The 15445-nt window shown below is 40.6% G+C and overlaps 1 protein-coding gene across 3 annotated transcripts in view; it reads left to right on the top strand.

The window, feature by feature from the left end:
* LAMB4 (laminin subunit beta 4) overlaps positions 1-15445 on the top strand; it is a 394745-nt gene that overhangs the window by 53887 nt on the left and 325413 nt on the right. For all 3 annotated transcript variants that reach the window (XM_077264810.1, XM_077264809.1, XM_077264812.1), the window contains exons 3-9: positions 532-689; positions 1789-1924; positions 6245-6318; positions 10119-10307; positions 12150-12213; positions 12510-12724; positions 13749-13869. In XM_077264810.1, coding sequence (XP_077120925.1) covers positions 532-689; positions 1789-1924; positions 6245-6318; positions 10119-10307; positions 12150-12213; positions 12510-12724; positions 13749-13869 — 957 coding nt within the window. The remainder of the gene's footprint in view (positions 1-531; positions 690-1788; positions 1925-6244; positions 6319-10118; positions 10308-12149; positions 12214-12509; positions 12725-13748; positions 13870-15445) is intronic.

The raw sequence follows: 15445 nt of genomic DNA, 5'->3' as shown, positions 1-15445 counted from the left end.
AGTGCGTTCTAAAGAATTTGCGCAGCACGTGAAAAGTCTTGGAGACAAGAGTGGGAGGTTCTGATTATTGAGGATGCTAACCTCAGGTCATTAACAGAACGGAGAGCACGGGTAGGGTCATACGCTGAGACCAGGGAGGAGATGTAGAGTGGTGCTGAGCCATGGAGTGCTTTGTGGGTGAGAGTAATAAGTTTGTACTGGATTCTGGAGTGGATGGGTAACCAGTGTAATGACTGGCACAAGGTAGAGGCATCGGTATAACGATTGGTGAGGAGTAATGGACAATAATGGAAGTTGGTGACCAAAATCGCTGTTATTATTATTATTATTTATCTCACTGTCATGTTAATAATACTTTCTCTCCATTAAAATGTATCTTTAGAAAGACTAAGTCTGATCTAGCCTCATGCATTTATACTATTTTATGATGACATAAAAATGACAAAGACAATAAGAGTATTCTGTATTGTACTGAAATAAAATCTTTCATGCAGACATCAGGTATGTTTCTTTTTCTCTTTCTTTAATGAGAGCTTCTAAGTCTTGTCAATGGACAGGGGAGCTGTGAAGATGGTTCGTGTTACCCAACGATTGGAGACCTTCTAGTAGGACGCAGCAAGCAGCTGTCCGCATCTTCAACATGTGGGCAGGAAGAGCCGGAGAGATACTGCATCATCAGCTACTTGGAGGTAACATTTGATAAACAGTATTATTGTGGCACTATGGAAATATCTAAAAAGTCTAGAACAATTCCTCAGGGTAACCCGTCCTTAGCATGCTATAACAATGTTTAGATTTCTTCCCACTCTTTTCTTCTCTTTATTCTTCTTGTCAGTTTTTTTTGCTCCTTTTCTTTCTCATCTTTGTTTTTTCCTTATTAGCATATCACTCTCAACTTTTTTTAAAAATTCTCCTTGATACGGAACACACTTATTCTGCCATCTTGTCTGCTAGTACTTGATATAAACATAATTCTATATAAAGTCGCTAGCTATGTTTAATGCATGTAATGCTCTTTTGTAATGTTGATTTAACATTGATGGCCTATCCTTAGAATAGGTAATCACCGTCTGATCGGTGGGGGTGTAACACCCTCATCGATCAGCTACTCCCTGTGACTTTGGCTGTAACTACTCAGTTACGTATTTGCTCAGCACAGCTTTATCGACTGTATAGTGGCCATGGACAAGTACTGCCCATCCACCCCATATTCAAATCAATAGGGGGTGAATGTGCAGTATCGGGCTGCTTCCACTATTCCATGGACGGAACTCTACTGTGCAGCTCCGTAACTGAGCAGTTACGAATGCCACAAACACTGGGAACAGCTGATCAGTGATAATGTCAGACATTGATAACCTATCCTAAAGATAGGCGACCAATGTTAAAGTCCTGGACAACCGCTTTAAAATCTGTAGTTAAATCTTGGTCTCTTATGTAACTTTGCTATTTCTTTTTTGTGTGGATGAATTACCTTTGACCCAAATTCCTGATATCTAGCTATGCTTTATGTGTCATGCTCTAAAAAGAGAAAAATTTCCAGTGTGCACATGGTTTAATTATTTTGGAGTTTATACTTCACTACTACAATTTTGTCTTATTTTCCAGAAAAGTTGTTCTCCACATTGTGATAAAAAACATAGTAGGATATCTAATAGAACAGATTGCATTATTAATTTGAGCTTATTTTGCAGTTAGTAGTTACTACATTGTTGATTTTTCTCTCCTACAATATGCTTATCACAATAAGACAATGTTTAATAGCCATATGTGTCATTTTTTACACAGGATGATCAGAAATGTTTCATCTGTGACTCTAGGAATCCTTACAATCAATATTATCACACCAATAGTCATCAGATTGAAAATGTAATTTCAACTTTTGATCCAGATTGGAAAAAGAAGTGGTGGCAGTCTGAAAATGGTAAGACCGTGATAGGGCTAAAATAGTAAAACTCTAAAAATTAAGCAATAAAATATTATAGTATACTATAATGAGTATATAACCTACAGTAAGTAAATAGTAAAAGTACATGTAAATACAAGAGGGTGCTTAGTTGTCACTATTTTGATCAAAAAGCATAAAAGCCATCCCACCGCGACGCGGTGTACCCAATCAGGATGGTCTGATCTCAATTATTCAGTTCAGTTTATTAAGAACTTTTATATACAAGATATGTAAATATTAATTGTTATTTGGAAATTTTGAAAATTCTTTAAAAAAAATTGAGTATTCCCCAACAGATGATGCTGTCATGGGACACAACGGTTTGAATTCTAATGCCTGACCATTTTGTTCTTCGGGAGATAAGACTCTGTCATAGCAATTTGGCAGCAACTTTACCTACTCTCTCTCCCCTTTGAAACACATGATAACTTGGCTGAGCTTAGTGTTTTGTGTATAGGCAGTTCTCCTCTGGCAGTTGGGAGAGGCAGCTGAAAGTCAGACGAGTGCTCAGTTGTCACACGTTGAGGAAACTTGTGTGTATCGGTAACTTTGTTGAGCACACATGTAACATAGCTATAATGGATACTATGGTTATGGTCATTTTAGTATGTGACTAACAACTACATACTCCAATGAATATCTTCTTAATATTGTGTATAACATCTGGTTTGTATATGGGGTTTTGGTGATATACATTTTATTATTGTGGTGGATATCACATTTGACTACTGACCTTTCTAGCCATTTTGTACTTGTTTACGTATTTAAATGGTAATCGTGTTCATACCCTAGGGCAGTGGTGGAGAGCCTATGGCACATGTGTGGGAGGGGGCACGTGTGCCATAATCTCAGCACTACTGCCGCCGCCACTCTCTTCTGCACGTGCACTTCAGTCTATGCGCCATCCCCCTCATCACTAGAGCTGCTGCCACTCATCTCTGCACATGTGCCATCCCATCAGGCCACACACATGTTGAGGAGAGTAAGGATGGTGGCGCTAGTACTGAGGTGATGGCACACGTGCACAGAAGAGTGGTGCTGGTGGTAGTGTTGAGGAGATGGTGAGTGCCCACAGGTAGGACTGTGATATATGAAGAGTCTAGAGCAGCACGTGAATGAGCAGAGGTGATTAGTAAAGATGGGCAAACCCAAACAGTAAAGTTTGGGGTCTGTACCGAACACCTACTGTTTGGGTACGGACCTTGAACACGGACTTCACCAGGAAGTACGTGTTACTGCTCAGGTTTGCACCCAAGCACCGGGCATTTCTCATGCTCATGACAACATGAGAAACACCGACGGCTCTGATCTTTGGTAAGATTAATACTACCGGTCAGAGCGCTGTGGCTCCCACGCTGTCAGATGACAGCGTGAGCCTGTAGCTGTGACCGGAGGTGAAAAGTTTACCTCCAGTCACAGGTGTCGCCTGATGGGACTACTACTCCCATCAATCTACACCTGCTGCCACTAATAACAGCAAGAGCAGGAGGCAGCTGATGGGAGTATTCATCAGCCGGCATCTGCACTATAAATAAATAAAACTGTCAGCTTTATCATGGCTGGTTATCAACAATATATTTTAAGAAATAATTTGAAAAAACAGCAAGGGATCCCACACATTTTTGACAACCAGCCAAGCTAAAGCAGACCACTGGGGCTGGTATTCTCAGCCTGGTAAGGGGCAATGCATATTGGCCTCACTAGCCTAAAAATAGCAGCATGCAGCAACCCCAGATAAGGCATATCTATTATATGCACCAATTCTGGTGCTTTGTCCCGCTCTTCCCACTTGCTCCTTCCCTTCCGAGCTTTGCCATGCGCCCAAACAGTGGTTTACTCCCACATATTGGATATCAGCGTACTCAGGTCAAATTTCACAACAACTTTCTTGGGCCAATTTCTCCTGTTACCCTTGGTAAAATGAAAAAAATTGGATCTGAAGTAATTTTTGTGAAAAAAAGTTAATAGTGATGAGCGAATATACTCGTCACTAGAGATTTCTCGAGCATGCTCGAGGGTCCTCCGAGTATTTTTTAGTACTTGCAACCAGGCAACCCTCAAATGTACTTATGCTGGCTAACAGATGTAAATCATTCAGCTGCGGCAAGGAAAACGAAATCTCCGAGCACTAAAAAATACTCGGAGGACCCTCGAGCATGCTCGAGAAATCTCGAGTAACAAGTATACTCGCTCATCACTAAAAGTTAACTGTTCATTTTTTTTAAAACATTGCAAAAATTCCTGTGAAGCACCTGAAAGGTTACTAAATGTCTTGAATGTGGTTTTGAGCACCTTGAGGGGTGAACTTTTTAGAATGGTGTCACTTTTGGGTATTTTCTGCCATATAGACCCCTCAAAGTGACTTCAAATGTGAGGTGGTCCCTAAAAAAACGGTGTTGTAAAAATAAGAAATCGCTGTTTAAATTTTAACCCTTATAACTCCCTAACAAAAAAAAATTTGGTTCCAAAATTGTGCTGATGTAAAGTAGACATGTGGGAAATGTTACCTGTTAAGTATTTTTTGTGACATATCTCTGTGATTTAAGGGCATGAAAATTCAAATTTGGAAAATTGCGAAATTTTCAAAATTTTCACCAAATTTCCATTTTTTTCCACAAATAATTGCAAGTCATATCAAAGAAATTTTTACCACTGACATGAAGTACAATATGTCATGAAAAAATCATGCCAGAATCACCAGAATCCATTAAAACATTCCAGAGTTATTCATAAAGAGACAGTGGTCAGAATTGTAAAAATTGGCTTGGTAACTAACATGCAAACCACCCTCGAGGTTAAAGGGGTTAATGAATTGGAATGTCTGATGAGTGGCATGTACCTCCATGTGCAACATCAGAAATCTTACTCAAGTTTCTAGCTGTAGTAAGATTTCTTTAGAAAGGAGCGCAACATCTAGTCATGAATTAGTCGAACTATGGTGTCACATTTTCACCACGTTCCCTTCCTGTCCCAGCTCCACTCCACTCTGAGTTGTGCTAAATTTTGCAATTCTTTTGAACAATTTTTTTGGCGTAAAAGTTTGATGAATTGGACCATATGTGTTCAGTAAGAGGTCCTCCTAATCAAGTTAGGAGGATCATTCAGTTAGATGTCATTTAAGTGTGAGTTTTGATTGTCTCATACTTTAGAAGTCGTTAAGCAATGCTATAGGTGGGAATGGTACAACCTACTAGACATGTTGAACAGTTTTCTCTTCTTGACACCAATTTTGTGTGCCATTCTTTATAGAAATGTTCTGAACCAATATTGCTACCATTAAAAACTTTGACGCTTTTGTATTATTTACAACTCTTTTTAATCATGTTTCATTTTGTTGGTACTTTAGTCCCAATTCATCAAATCAATTTCACCAGAATTCTAGTGTAAATTGCATTGAACATTTGCAAAAAAATTTTGCATAACTTGTAATTGCACAAAATGTTATGACTTTTGGCATTTTCATGTCAGTTTCTCACAGCTCTGCTAAAATGGATGGAGCTGTGGAGAGTAGACCATGGCGTGGTGGAGGCATAATGCAACATTTCATCTAATTCATGACAAGCTGTGGTATTCTTTACTCCAGAAATCTTACTTCAGTCACTGACTATACAAAAACAAAGTAGTTCCTATGCAAATTCTGCAAGAGTTCTGGATCACTTTGTTTAGTAATCTCTCCACTGAAGAAAGAGAAAGAATTATGCAGGAATACACAAAATATTTAAAGAAGATTGGTCACCAGATTTCACAGCATTACTGCATACAGTATACTATTAAATACATTTCTTAGACCTGATGTTCTTAATTTGAAAATCCTTGTCAGAATGGTTGTGTAACCGTAATATTAAGATGACAAATGATTATAATGATAATTCTAGCTAGAGCTAGAGCTGTACTCATAAATAGGTCATCTAAATATCAGGTATCAAAACTTTAAAAAAAATGATTTTAAAGCAATTCATAACATGGTTTTTAAAATACACCAGGCTCATTAGGTCTAAGACTTATTTAATAATGTATGCAGTTTGTGTTGTGGAATCTGGTGACAGAGTTTACAAACTTCAAGCAACACAGTCAGTTTTGTCCTTGTCAAAGGTGTGAGTTGTGACAATAAGGTTTTATGGCTGCGAACAACTCTGTTTTAGATGGCCGTATACAGAATATAACTGTATACACATATATTGTTTACCTACAGTGGGAATTTACAACAGTGGGAATTTGGTTACGCTAATACTCATGTCATTGGATGAGCACCCTAAGATAAAAAGTTTTAGCTCATGTAAACCTTTTTTTCCTTAGGAGTTGACCTGGTCAGCATTAGACTTGACCTAGAAACACTGTTTCAGTTCAGCCATCTTGTGATGACCTTTAAGGTAATATGTCTTTGAAATGTATCTCATGGGAAAATAATCCTGAATTTAAAAAACAACATTATTTTAATTCACAAGTTGAATGCTAACATGTTACAAATGTGATATATACAACAAAATTAGCATTTTTTTTTAAACCAAATTTGAAATCTTATTTGGTGACATGTATATCGTATTTAGCAGACTATAAGATGCACCCAAATTTTGTGGAGGAAAATAGAAAAAAAATGTTTTAAATAAAATGATGGTGCGTTTATTTAGTTATTTTACGGTAGCTTACAGGAGGTCGACTGCGGTGGAGCAGGGTCACAGGAGGCCGGTGGCAGTAGGAGTGGGGTGATTCTGTGGGCCCCAGACTCTGCTGAGTGCCGACATTTAGGAGAGCTCAGGGCCTCCAACCCCGCAGCGATGGGACACCTCCTCCTCCCAGGATGCTGCCCTGTTGTGAATTCTGCTCTTGGGTTCCCTCCGGTGGTTGTTGGCGATAATACAGTTGTCCCTGGGTTGCAATCCTGAGCAGGTGTCCCTGCTGATTGCAGCTCTCTCTGGGTATTTAGGTTTGCAGGATCCATTAGTTCTTGCCAGTTGTCCATTGTACATGCTGTGTGCTTTACTATTCAGTACTATTCATTGTTTTTTCTTGTCCAGCTTAGACTGTGTTTGGATTTTTTCAGTCATGTTGGATTCTCAGGAGATGCAGATATACATTCCATGTCTTTAGTTAGATGTGGAATTTTTGTATTATCTGCTGTGGATATTTTTAGGGTTTTAATACTGACCGCTTAGTATTCTATCCTATCCTTTTCTATTTAGCTAGAGTGGCCTCTTTTGCTAAATCCTGTTTTCTGCCTGCGTGTGTCTTTCCTCTAATACTCACAGTCAATATTTGTGGGGGGCTACCTATCCTTTGGGGTTCTGCTCTGAGGCAAGATAGAATTCCCATTTCCATCTATAGGGGTTTTTAGTTCTCCGGCTGTGTCGAGGTGTCTAGGATGTGTTAGGTACACCCCACGGCTACTTCTAGTTGCTGTGTCAGTTTAGGGTTTGCGGTCAGTACAGGTTCCACCTACTCCAGAGAAAGTCTCATGCGGCTCCAAGGTCACCGGATCATAACAGTACAACTGGCCAGACCGAGCGAACTAATCAGACTTTGGAAACTTATTTGAGATGCTATGTGTCTGCTGATCAGGATGATTGGGTGGCTTTCTTGCCATTGGCCGAGTTTGCCCTTAATAATCGGGCTAGTTCGGCTACCTTGGTTTCGCCCTTCTTTTGTAATTTTGGTTTTCATCCTCGTTTTTCTTCGGGGCAGGTTGAGCCTTCTGACTGTCCTGGTGTGGATTCTGTGGTTGACAGGTTGCAGCAGATTTGGGCTCATGTGGTGGACAATTTGGTGTTGTCTCAGGAGGAGGCTCAACGTTTTGCTAACCGTCGTCGGTGTGTTGGTTCCCGGCTTCGGGTTGGGGATCTGGTCTGGTTGTCTTCCCGTCATGTTCCTATGAAGATTTCTTCCCCTAAGTTTAAGCCTCGGTTTACTGGTCCTTATAGGATTTCTGAGATTATTAATCCGGTGTCTTTTCGATTGGCCCTTCCGGCCTCTTTTGCTATCCATAATGTCTTCAATAGATCTTTATTGCGGAAATATGTGGTGCCCCTGGTTCCCTCTGTTGATCCTCCGGCCCCTGTGTTGGTTGATGGGGAGTTGGAGTATGTGGTTGAGAAGATTTTGGATTCTCGCTTTTCCAGGCGGAAGCTTCAGTACCTTGTCAAATGGAAGGGTTATGGCCAGGAGGATAATTCTTGGGTTTTTGCCTCTGATGTCCATGCTGCTGATCTGGTCCGTGCCTTTCTTCTGGCTCGTCCTGATCGGCCTGGGGGCTCTGGTGAGGGTTCGGTGACCCCTCCTCAAGGGGGGGTACTGTTGTGAATTCTGCTCTTGGGTTCCCTCCGGTGGTTGTTGGTGGTAATACAGTTGTCCCTGGGTTGCAATCCTGAGCAGGTGTCCCTGCTGATTGCAGCTCTCTCTGGGTGTTTAGGTTTGCAGGATCCATTAGCCCTTGCCAGTTGTCCATTGTTCTTGGAGGTTTTACATCTCTGTCTGGTTCCTCCTGCCCTGCTGCCAAATCAGCCAAGATAAGTGTCTGGGTTTTGTTTCTGCAGCACACATGCTGTGTGCTTTACTATTCAGTACTATTCATTGTTTTTTCTTGTCCAGCTTAGACTGTGTTTGGATTTTTTCAGTCATGTTGGATTCTCAGGAGATGCAGATATACATTCCATGTCTTTAGTTAGATGTGGAATTTTTGTATTATCTGCTGTGGATATTTTTAGGGTTTTAATACTGACCGCTTAGTATTCTATCCTATCCTTTTCTATTTAGCTAGAGTGGCCTCTTTTGCTAAATCCTGTTTTCTGCCTGCGTGTGTCTTTCCTCTAATACTCACAGTCAATATTTGTGGGGGCTACCTATCATTTGGGGTTCTGCTCTGAGGCAAGATAGAATTCCCATTTCCATCTATAGGGGTATTTAGTTCTCCGGCTGTGTCGAGGTGTCTAGGATGTGTTAGGTACACCCCACGGCTACTTCTAGTTGCTGTGTCAGTTTAGGGTTTGCGGTCAGTACAGGTTCCACCTACTCCAGAGAAAGTCTCATGCGGCTCCAAGGTCACCGGATCATAACACTGCCTGCAGCATCGCCTCACTCCTGCTACCAGCGCCATCCTCCTGAAGCAGTTACCCTGCCTCCTGTGATCCCACTCCACTGCAGCCGCTACCCCCGGTAACTTACCTTTGGATTAAAAGATGCCCCTCCATTTGCCTCTCAAATTTGAAGGAAAAAAGTGCTTCTTATATTCTGAAAGATGCAGTATATTGTAAAGTGCTGTGGAATATGTTGGCACTATACAGTAGAAGTAAAAATGAATATATAGGAGTAGTAAAGTCAGCAACTGCAGCTTTAGGCTGAATTCACATGATTGTTTGTTTCTCTAACCTGTTACATCCACAAATTGAGTTCTTCTTGCATTTCTGAGCTCTCATCTGCAGACAGGAGCTGGAGCTATTACTATTAGGCTGAAGTCAAACTAGTGTATTGCATCCGATGTGAGAGCATCGGATGCGATATGCTAATGACCCTCGGCTGCTGCTCTTCTGCGAGCAGGAGCCGAGTGTCATGCATCTGTGCTCCGAGCCTCTCGCACAGAGAGAATAGGAGCACTGCTGTGGAGGAGGCGGATAAATTACTTTCTCCATCTCCTCCATTGCCGGGGTCAGCATTTAGAGCACAGCACTTGAATTATATCCGAGTGATGTGCGCTGTCTCACTCGCACCCATAGGCTTATATGGGTGCAAGTGAGACATTTCTCTGCCGAGTGTCGGTGACAATCACAGCATGCTGCGATTTCACTCGCACACTGAAAACCGCCGAGGGAAAAACTGGAGATGTGAGCTGCCCCATAGTAGAATACTGGTCCGAGTGCTATGCGATTTTCTATCGCATAGCACTCGTCCGTATTACAGACTAGTGTAACTCCGGCCTTAGAAATCACACTGTCCAATCTGCACTATGGACAAGATCAGTGAGATTTTTTTTTCCATGTTGACTATTATTCCACATGGAAAATCACTCATATACACTACCACACTGACTTTTATAGTTCAATGCACTGTCCTCACACAGACCATTACCCTGACTTGCTGAGAATATGTTCTTGTTAATGAGGTCTAACAGTTTGAAGTTTCGGATGCGTTTGTTCTTTTTGTTATTGCTGTTATTTACTTGTTTGTTATGCTGTTTCTCCAGACATTCCGCCCTGCTGCAATGTTAGTTGAGCGATCTCGGGATTTTGGGAAGACATGGAAGGTGTTCAGATATTTTGCACAAAATTGTGATTTAGCTTTTCCACACATTTCTGAAGGTCATGCTGAAGAAATAGGAGATGTAGTCTGTGATTCAAGATATTCAGACATGGAGCCTTCCTCCGAAGGAGAGGTAATACCCCAGAGGGCTGGGTTTATACTATATGTAGAAATATATTCTAAATCCCCAAAAATGAATAATGCAATGGACAGATCCAACTGTATCCTAACTAAATGTTTATTTTTATGGAATTCTGTGTCAGTAGACAAAAAAATTGGTTTGAATCACCATTTTCGGTGATCTGTAACTTTTTTTATTTTAATGTCAATGGGCCTGCCATTGAGTGGGGTCTAACAGGCTGATGTCTGTCTAAGGCCCCGTGCAGATGACCATTTAAATCAGATGAGTGATATCCGTGGTTTTGACAGATACCACTTATATCTAGGTCCGAGGAAAAAATATTGCAGAATGCATGATTTGCCTCTGAGAATTGAGTGGCACTCACCAATTAAAGTCTATGTGCAAAACAGCTGACCTGTCCCGACTTTGATGCAGGCTCACCGCCGGAACCTGCATCAAAGCAGAGGATCTGCCATCGGACGTACTGTTCCGTCTGATGGCAGAAAGGAGTTAAAATTTTGCAGCTATTTAAAAACTCGAAATTCATGAATCGGGCAAAAACAGCTCGAATCACGAAATTCCACTAACAAAACGGAAACCAAAAAACACAGGCAAAGTAAACTTCAAAAAGGTTTAACTAGAATAAAGTAGTTGGTCTAAAAGGAGAAAACACAAAGCTAGACAGAAATAGGCACAAAGGCAGTGATGAATCAAAGTCTGATGTTCAGGTGGATCCAGATAAGCACAAGGGTATTAAAGATGTGTTACGGCCCTCACGATGTATCCTGGATTCATCACCTTTGCGCACAACATATCTAACTAGTAGTGAAGAAATACTACAGCAACAAAGTAAACATTTGTCTCTCTGATAAATACAAGCACCTCAGTGTTCATCCAACACTGGGCAGCATGGTGGCTCAGTGGTTAGCATTGCAGCGCTGGAGTCCTGGGTTCAAAACCCTCCAAGGACAACATCTTCAAGGAGTTTGTATGTTCTCCCTGTGTTTGCGTGGGTTTCCTCCGGGTTCTCCGGTATCCTCCCACAAAGACATACTGATAGGAAATCTAGATTGTGAGCCCCAATGGGGACAGCGATGATAATGTGTGCAAAACTGTAAAGCGCTGCGGAATATGTGCTATATAAAAATAAAGATTATTATTTATTATCCAACAAGGATGAAAGACATACGTAGATATCCTAATTTGGACTACATTTGCTTGTGACATTTAAAGTGTGTTAATTTTTTTTTTTTAAGTTTTACATTACAATTTTACATTGAATAATTGCTCACATCAATATAGCTGTAATAACAAAAAACATAAATATTCATCTTTTTTATTTTGAGCTGTGCTTTATTAAGACTTGTCACGAGGTCAAAGTGGCCAGTTTTTACTTTTATTTTATTCCCGTTGCTTCTCAGAATATTTCATTTTTGTTTAATTTAACGCCGCAATTGCGTTCTAGACATTTTGGCCTTATATTCAGTACAAATTGTTATGGTCTTTACCAAGGGGTGTTGCTCACAGGGTAATACTGCAGAGCAGCCTAAAGATACGCCCCAGAGGATTCGCCCCAGACGATTCACCTCAGAGGATTCTATGAGTAAAGCCCCTTTGGTAAAGACTGCAAAAATTAGTACTTAATAAACCATCTCTGAAATCATGTGGGGGATTTTATAAAAAAAAAAAAAGAGGGAGCAGAGGGAATAAAATTAGAATAAAATCTGTCCACTTGTGACCCAGGGACATGGCCTCTTTAAACAAACTATGCATTAAGCAAATTTGTATAAAAGTATAGATTTCTTTAATACACTGGTATGTCTAAAACTAATTATACCTTTTAATTATGCCTAGGTGGTTTTGAAAGCTCTAGATCCCAGTTTTGATATTGATGATCCATATGATGCCTACATACAAGGTATGAAAATACAATAATTTCAAATAACCAGAAATATTGGTTCTTAGTTGTTTTACGTCATATTATTCTCTATATGAACTTTATCTAAAGCTACACCAATTTAGAGGGAAACTATTTGTGCATAGCTTCATAAATGCAGTGTATTGCACACGCGATTTTTTTATTGTAAGCAGTAGTTATTTGACGTAAAAATATAAGATTAGACTGCCTAATGAATATCACAATTTATATCTTAAGTATTATGATTATAATTCTTGCTTTTTTTCCTGTTAACATTAAATATTGTTCTTTTTTAGATATAATTACCATAACAAATTTAAGAATTAATTTTACAAAGCTTCACACCTTTGGAGATACGTTAGGCAATGGATGGCAAAGTGAGCAGCAGGAAAAATATTATTATGCTATATATGAAATGATTATCAGAGGAAACTGCTTCTGTAATGGTCATGCCAGTCAATGCATCCCAGTAGATTCCATGAGAGGAGACGTTTTCAATGAACCTGGAATGGTAAGTTTGACTTCCTCCCTATCTGTGTGATCTGTTTTGTATTATAAATATACAGTTTTATGTTGGTAGCAAGCAGGGTCAGATTGGCCTTGGGAGTATCGGTGAAATCCCTGGTGGGCCCTTGCTGAGTGAGAGAGGGTCAAATAGAGAAAAAGAGAGACATTTTCAGTTCTTGACTGACAGCTCCTACAGTCAGCACAGGGTCTTTCTTCAGCGTGTGGTGCTGGCAGCAGGACATCCTGTGAGGGCGGAGCCAGTGCTGCTTCCCTCTTTAGTTTCCCTTTTCATGCTGTGTGTGTGGCCTGTCTTAATATAGAAGACTATGCAGGCTACTCTGTCTGTGAGCAGTAAGGACTATAAACATAAGGGTGAATGACCTTGGGGAGATCAAAACATCCAACACCGCGGAGAAACCATCACGTGTTTCTCAACGCAGTGATCCAGAACACTGCCCCCATCCCTAAAGGGAAATGTGCAAATACATGTAGAAAAGCCGCGGAGACACCATCACGTGTTTCTCAACGCAAGCAATGAATAGCCAGGTCTTTCACCGGGAAGGAACAACCACGGGAAGGGCAGCATCCAAGAAAGGAAAACCACCTATGCCAAAACATGGTATCCATCCACAGACAGCTGTTTCAGGGTATTTGCCCCTCATCAGTGTGGAGTAGGAAACTGGCTATTAGGAGCAGTGCCTAGTGAAAAGACTATAAACATAAGGATGAATGACCTCGGGGAGATCAAAACATCCAACACCGCGGAGACACCATCACGAGTTTCTCAACGCAGTGATCCAGAACACTGCCCCCATCCCTAAAGGGAAATATGCAAATGCATGTAGAAAAGCCACGGAGACACCATCACTCACTGGAGGTGAGTATTACTTTACTGGAGGGAAACATACAGATTCAAAGGGGTTGTAGTTGACAACCCCTTTAATATGGCTTGTTGTATGGGAATTACTTACAGTAATTATAGTATATTTTTACAGATTTGTGTCTTATGCATCTTTCACTGACTCTAGGTCCATGGCAAATGTGTCTGTCAACATAATACAGATGGCTTAAACTGTGAAAAATGTAAAGAATTTTATAATGATGCACCATGGAGCCCTGCAGTTGGCTTTGAGAATAATGCCTGTAAAAGTAAGTTCAGGCTAAATGTTTTTCATTCTTTTATGACCACAATTCCTATTTATCGTTTACATTGTGCTGCCACATGGTCAAGTTCTTCTCACTAACTCCCTTCATTTGAATCTACTTTAGTCTTCTTATATTGTATTTTTCATCCATAAGGTCTATTGTAAGACGCTAAATAAGTAATAATCTTCGGCATTGAATCCTGCATATATCTACAGTATATATGGTAGTCATCTTATTATGCATTTGTTTGTGTTTATAGATATTTAACTCACTTTTGCTTGTCCCTATGTAGAGAGATCACATAACTGTTTCAAAGGGGTTTATGATCCATGTAGACCTGGAGTTTTGTTTATCTGATCACTACTTTTATTGTGTCCTGCTGTCTCAATTGAGTTAGATTGATTTGTAACGAGAGGGGGAGAAACACCCTTTTTAAAAAAAAAAAAAAAAAAAGTGAAATCTAAGAGCTATCCTTCTATAAATGTAGACATACTTTGGGGATGCATTCATGCAGGGGTGCATTCGTGCACTATTATTCATGTACTTTTATTCAAAGTATTTTTTTCTAAGTATTCAGCAGTTATAACATGGCAGTTAGACAGGGCAGGAGACAGGTAAGACAATCTAAACCTTTTCCCTATTCATTTGGAACAGAACAAATACTCACCATATGTATCTGTATAATCTATATCCTGGCTGCTGCATTCACTCACATTCACCGCCCTTACATAAACTCTTTACACTCCATCCATATCGGCCCCTCTGTTCTTGCTTCTCCTATGTATAGCACTCATGCTCTGTTCACATTGCTTAACAGCGCAGATCCATTCAGTCCCACCATCCAACACAAGAGACGCTCTCACAAATCACTTAACCATCTGCTCACTCTTTCTATCCTCCTTCTCCTAGTCGCTGGAGACATCTCTCCAAACCCCGGCCCCCCATGTTATAGCCAGTCAAACCTCCCAATTGCTACACCCAGAAACCCCTCTAACCTTATTAATATTCCATGCATGCCTTCTGTCTCTTTCAGTTGTGCCCTTTGGAATTCTCGCTCTGTGTGTAATAAACTCTCCTTCATTCATGACTTCTTCCTTTCTAACTCTCTTAATTAGGGTTGAGCGACTTTCATTTTTTTAAGGTCGAGTCGGGTTTTGTGAAACCCGACTTTGTCCAGAGTCGAGTCGAGTGCAGTCGGCCGATTATCGCTAAAAGTCGGGGATCGACCGAAACACGAAACCCAATGCAAGTCAATGGGGAAGCATAGTCGGCAGTGAGTGGAGGCCAGGAAAACACCTACAGTGCCCATTTTAATGCCAAAAACATCCATTCTTGTTTCTGAAGCTTGTCAATCTTAATTAACTTTATAATAATAGTTGGGCATTGGAAATTGGGGGTCATTTGGCAAAAGTTGTGGGGGGTAGGGCTGGTTCAAGGTTTTAGTGGGCACAGGAAACGTGGACTACGTCACGGCGGTGGAGCAGTGAGAGGTAAGTATGTCAAGTTTGCAAGTGCTGTGATCCTAAGCAAGCAGGGGGGCCCACTCATTGGCATTGGCACTGGCACAGGGCCCCTCAAA

Source organism: Ranitomeya variabilis, chromosome 5 (genome assembly GCF_051348905.1).
Source record: "Ranitomeya variabilis isolate aRanVar5 chromosome 5, aRanVar5.hap1, whole genome shotgun sequence".
Taxonomy (NCBI): Eukaryota; Metazoa; Chordata; class Amphibia; order Anura; family Dendrobatidae; genus Ranitomeya; species Ranitomeya variabilis.
The sequence above is the reverse complement of the archived record's forward strand: the minus strand, read 5'-3'. Positions and strand labels throughout refer to the sequence as shown.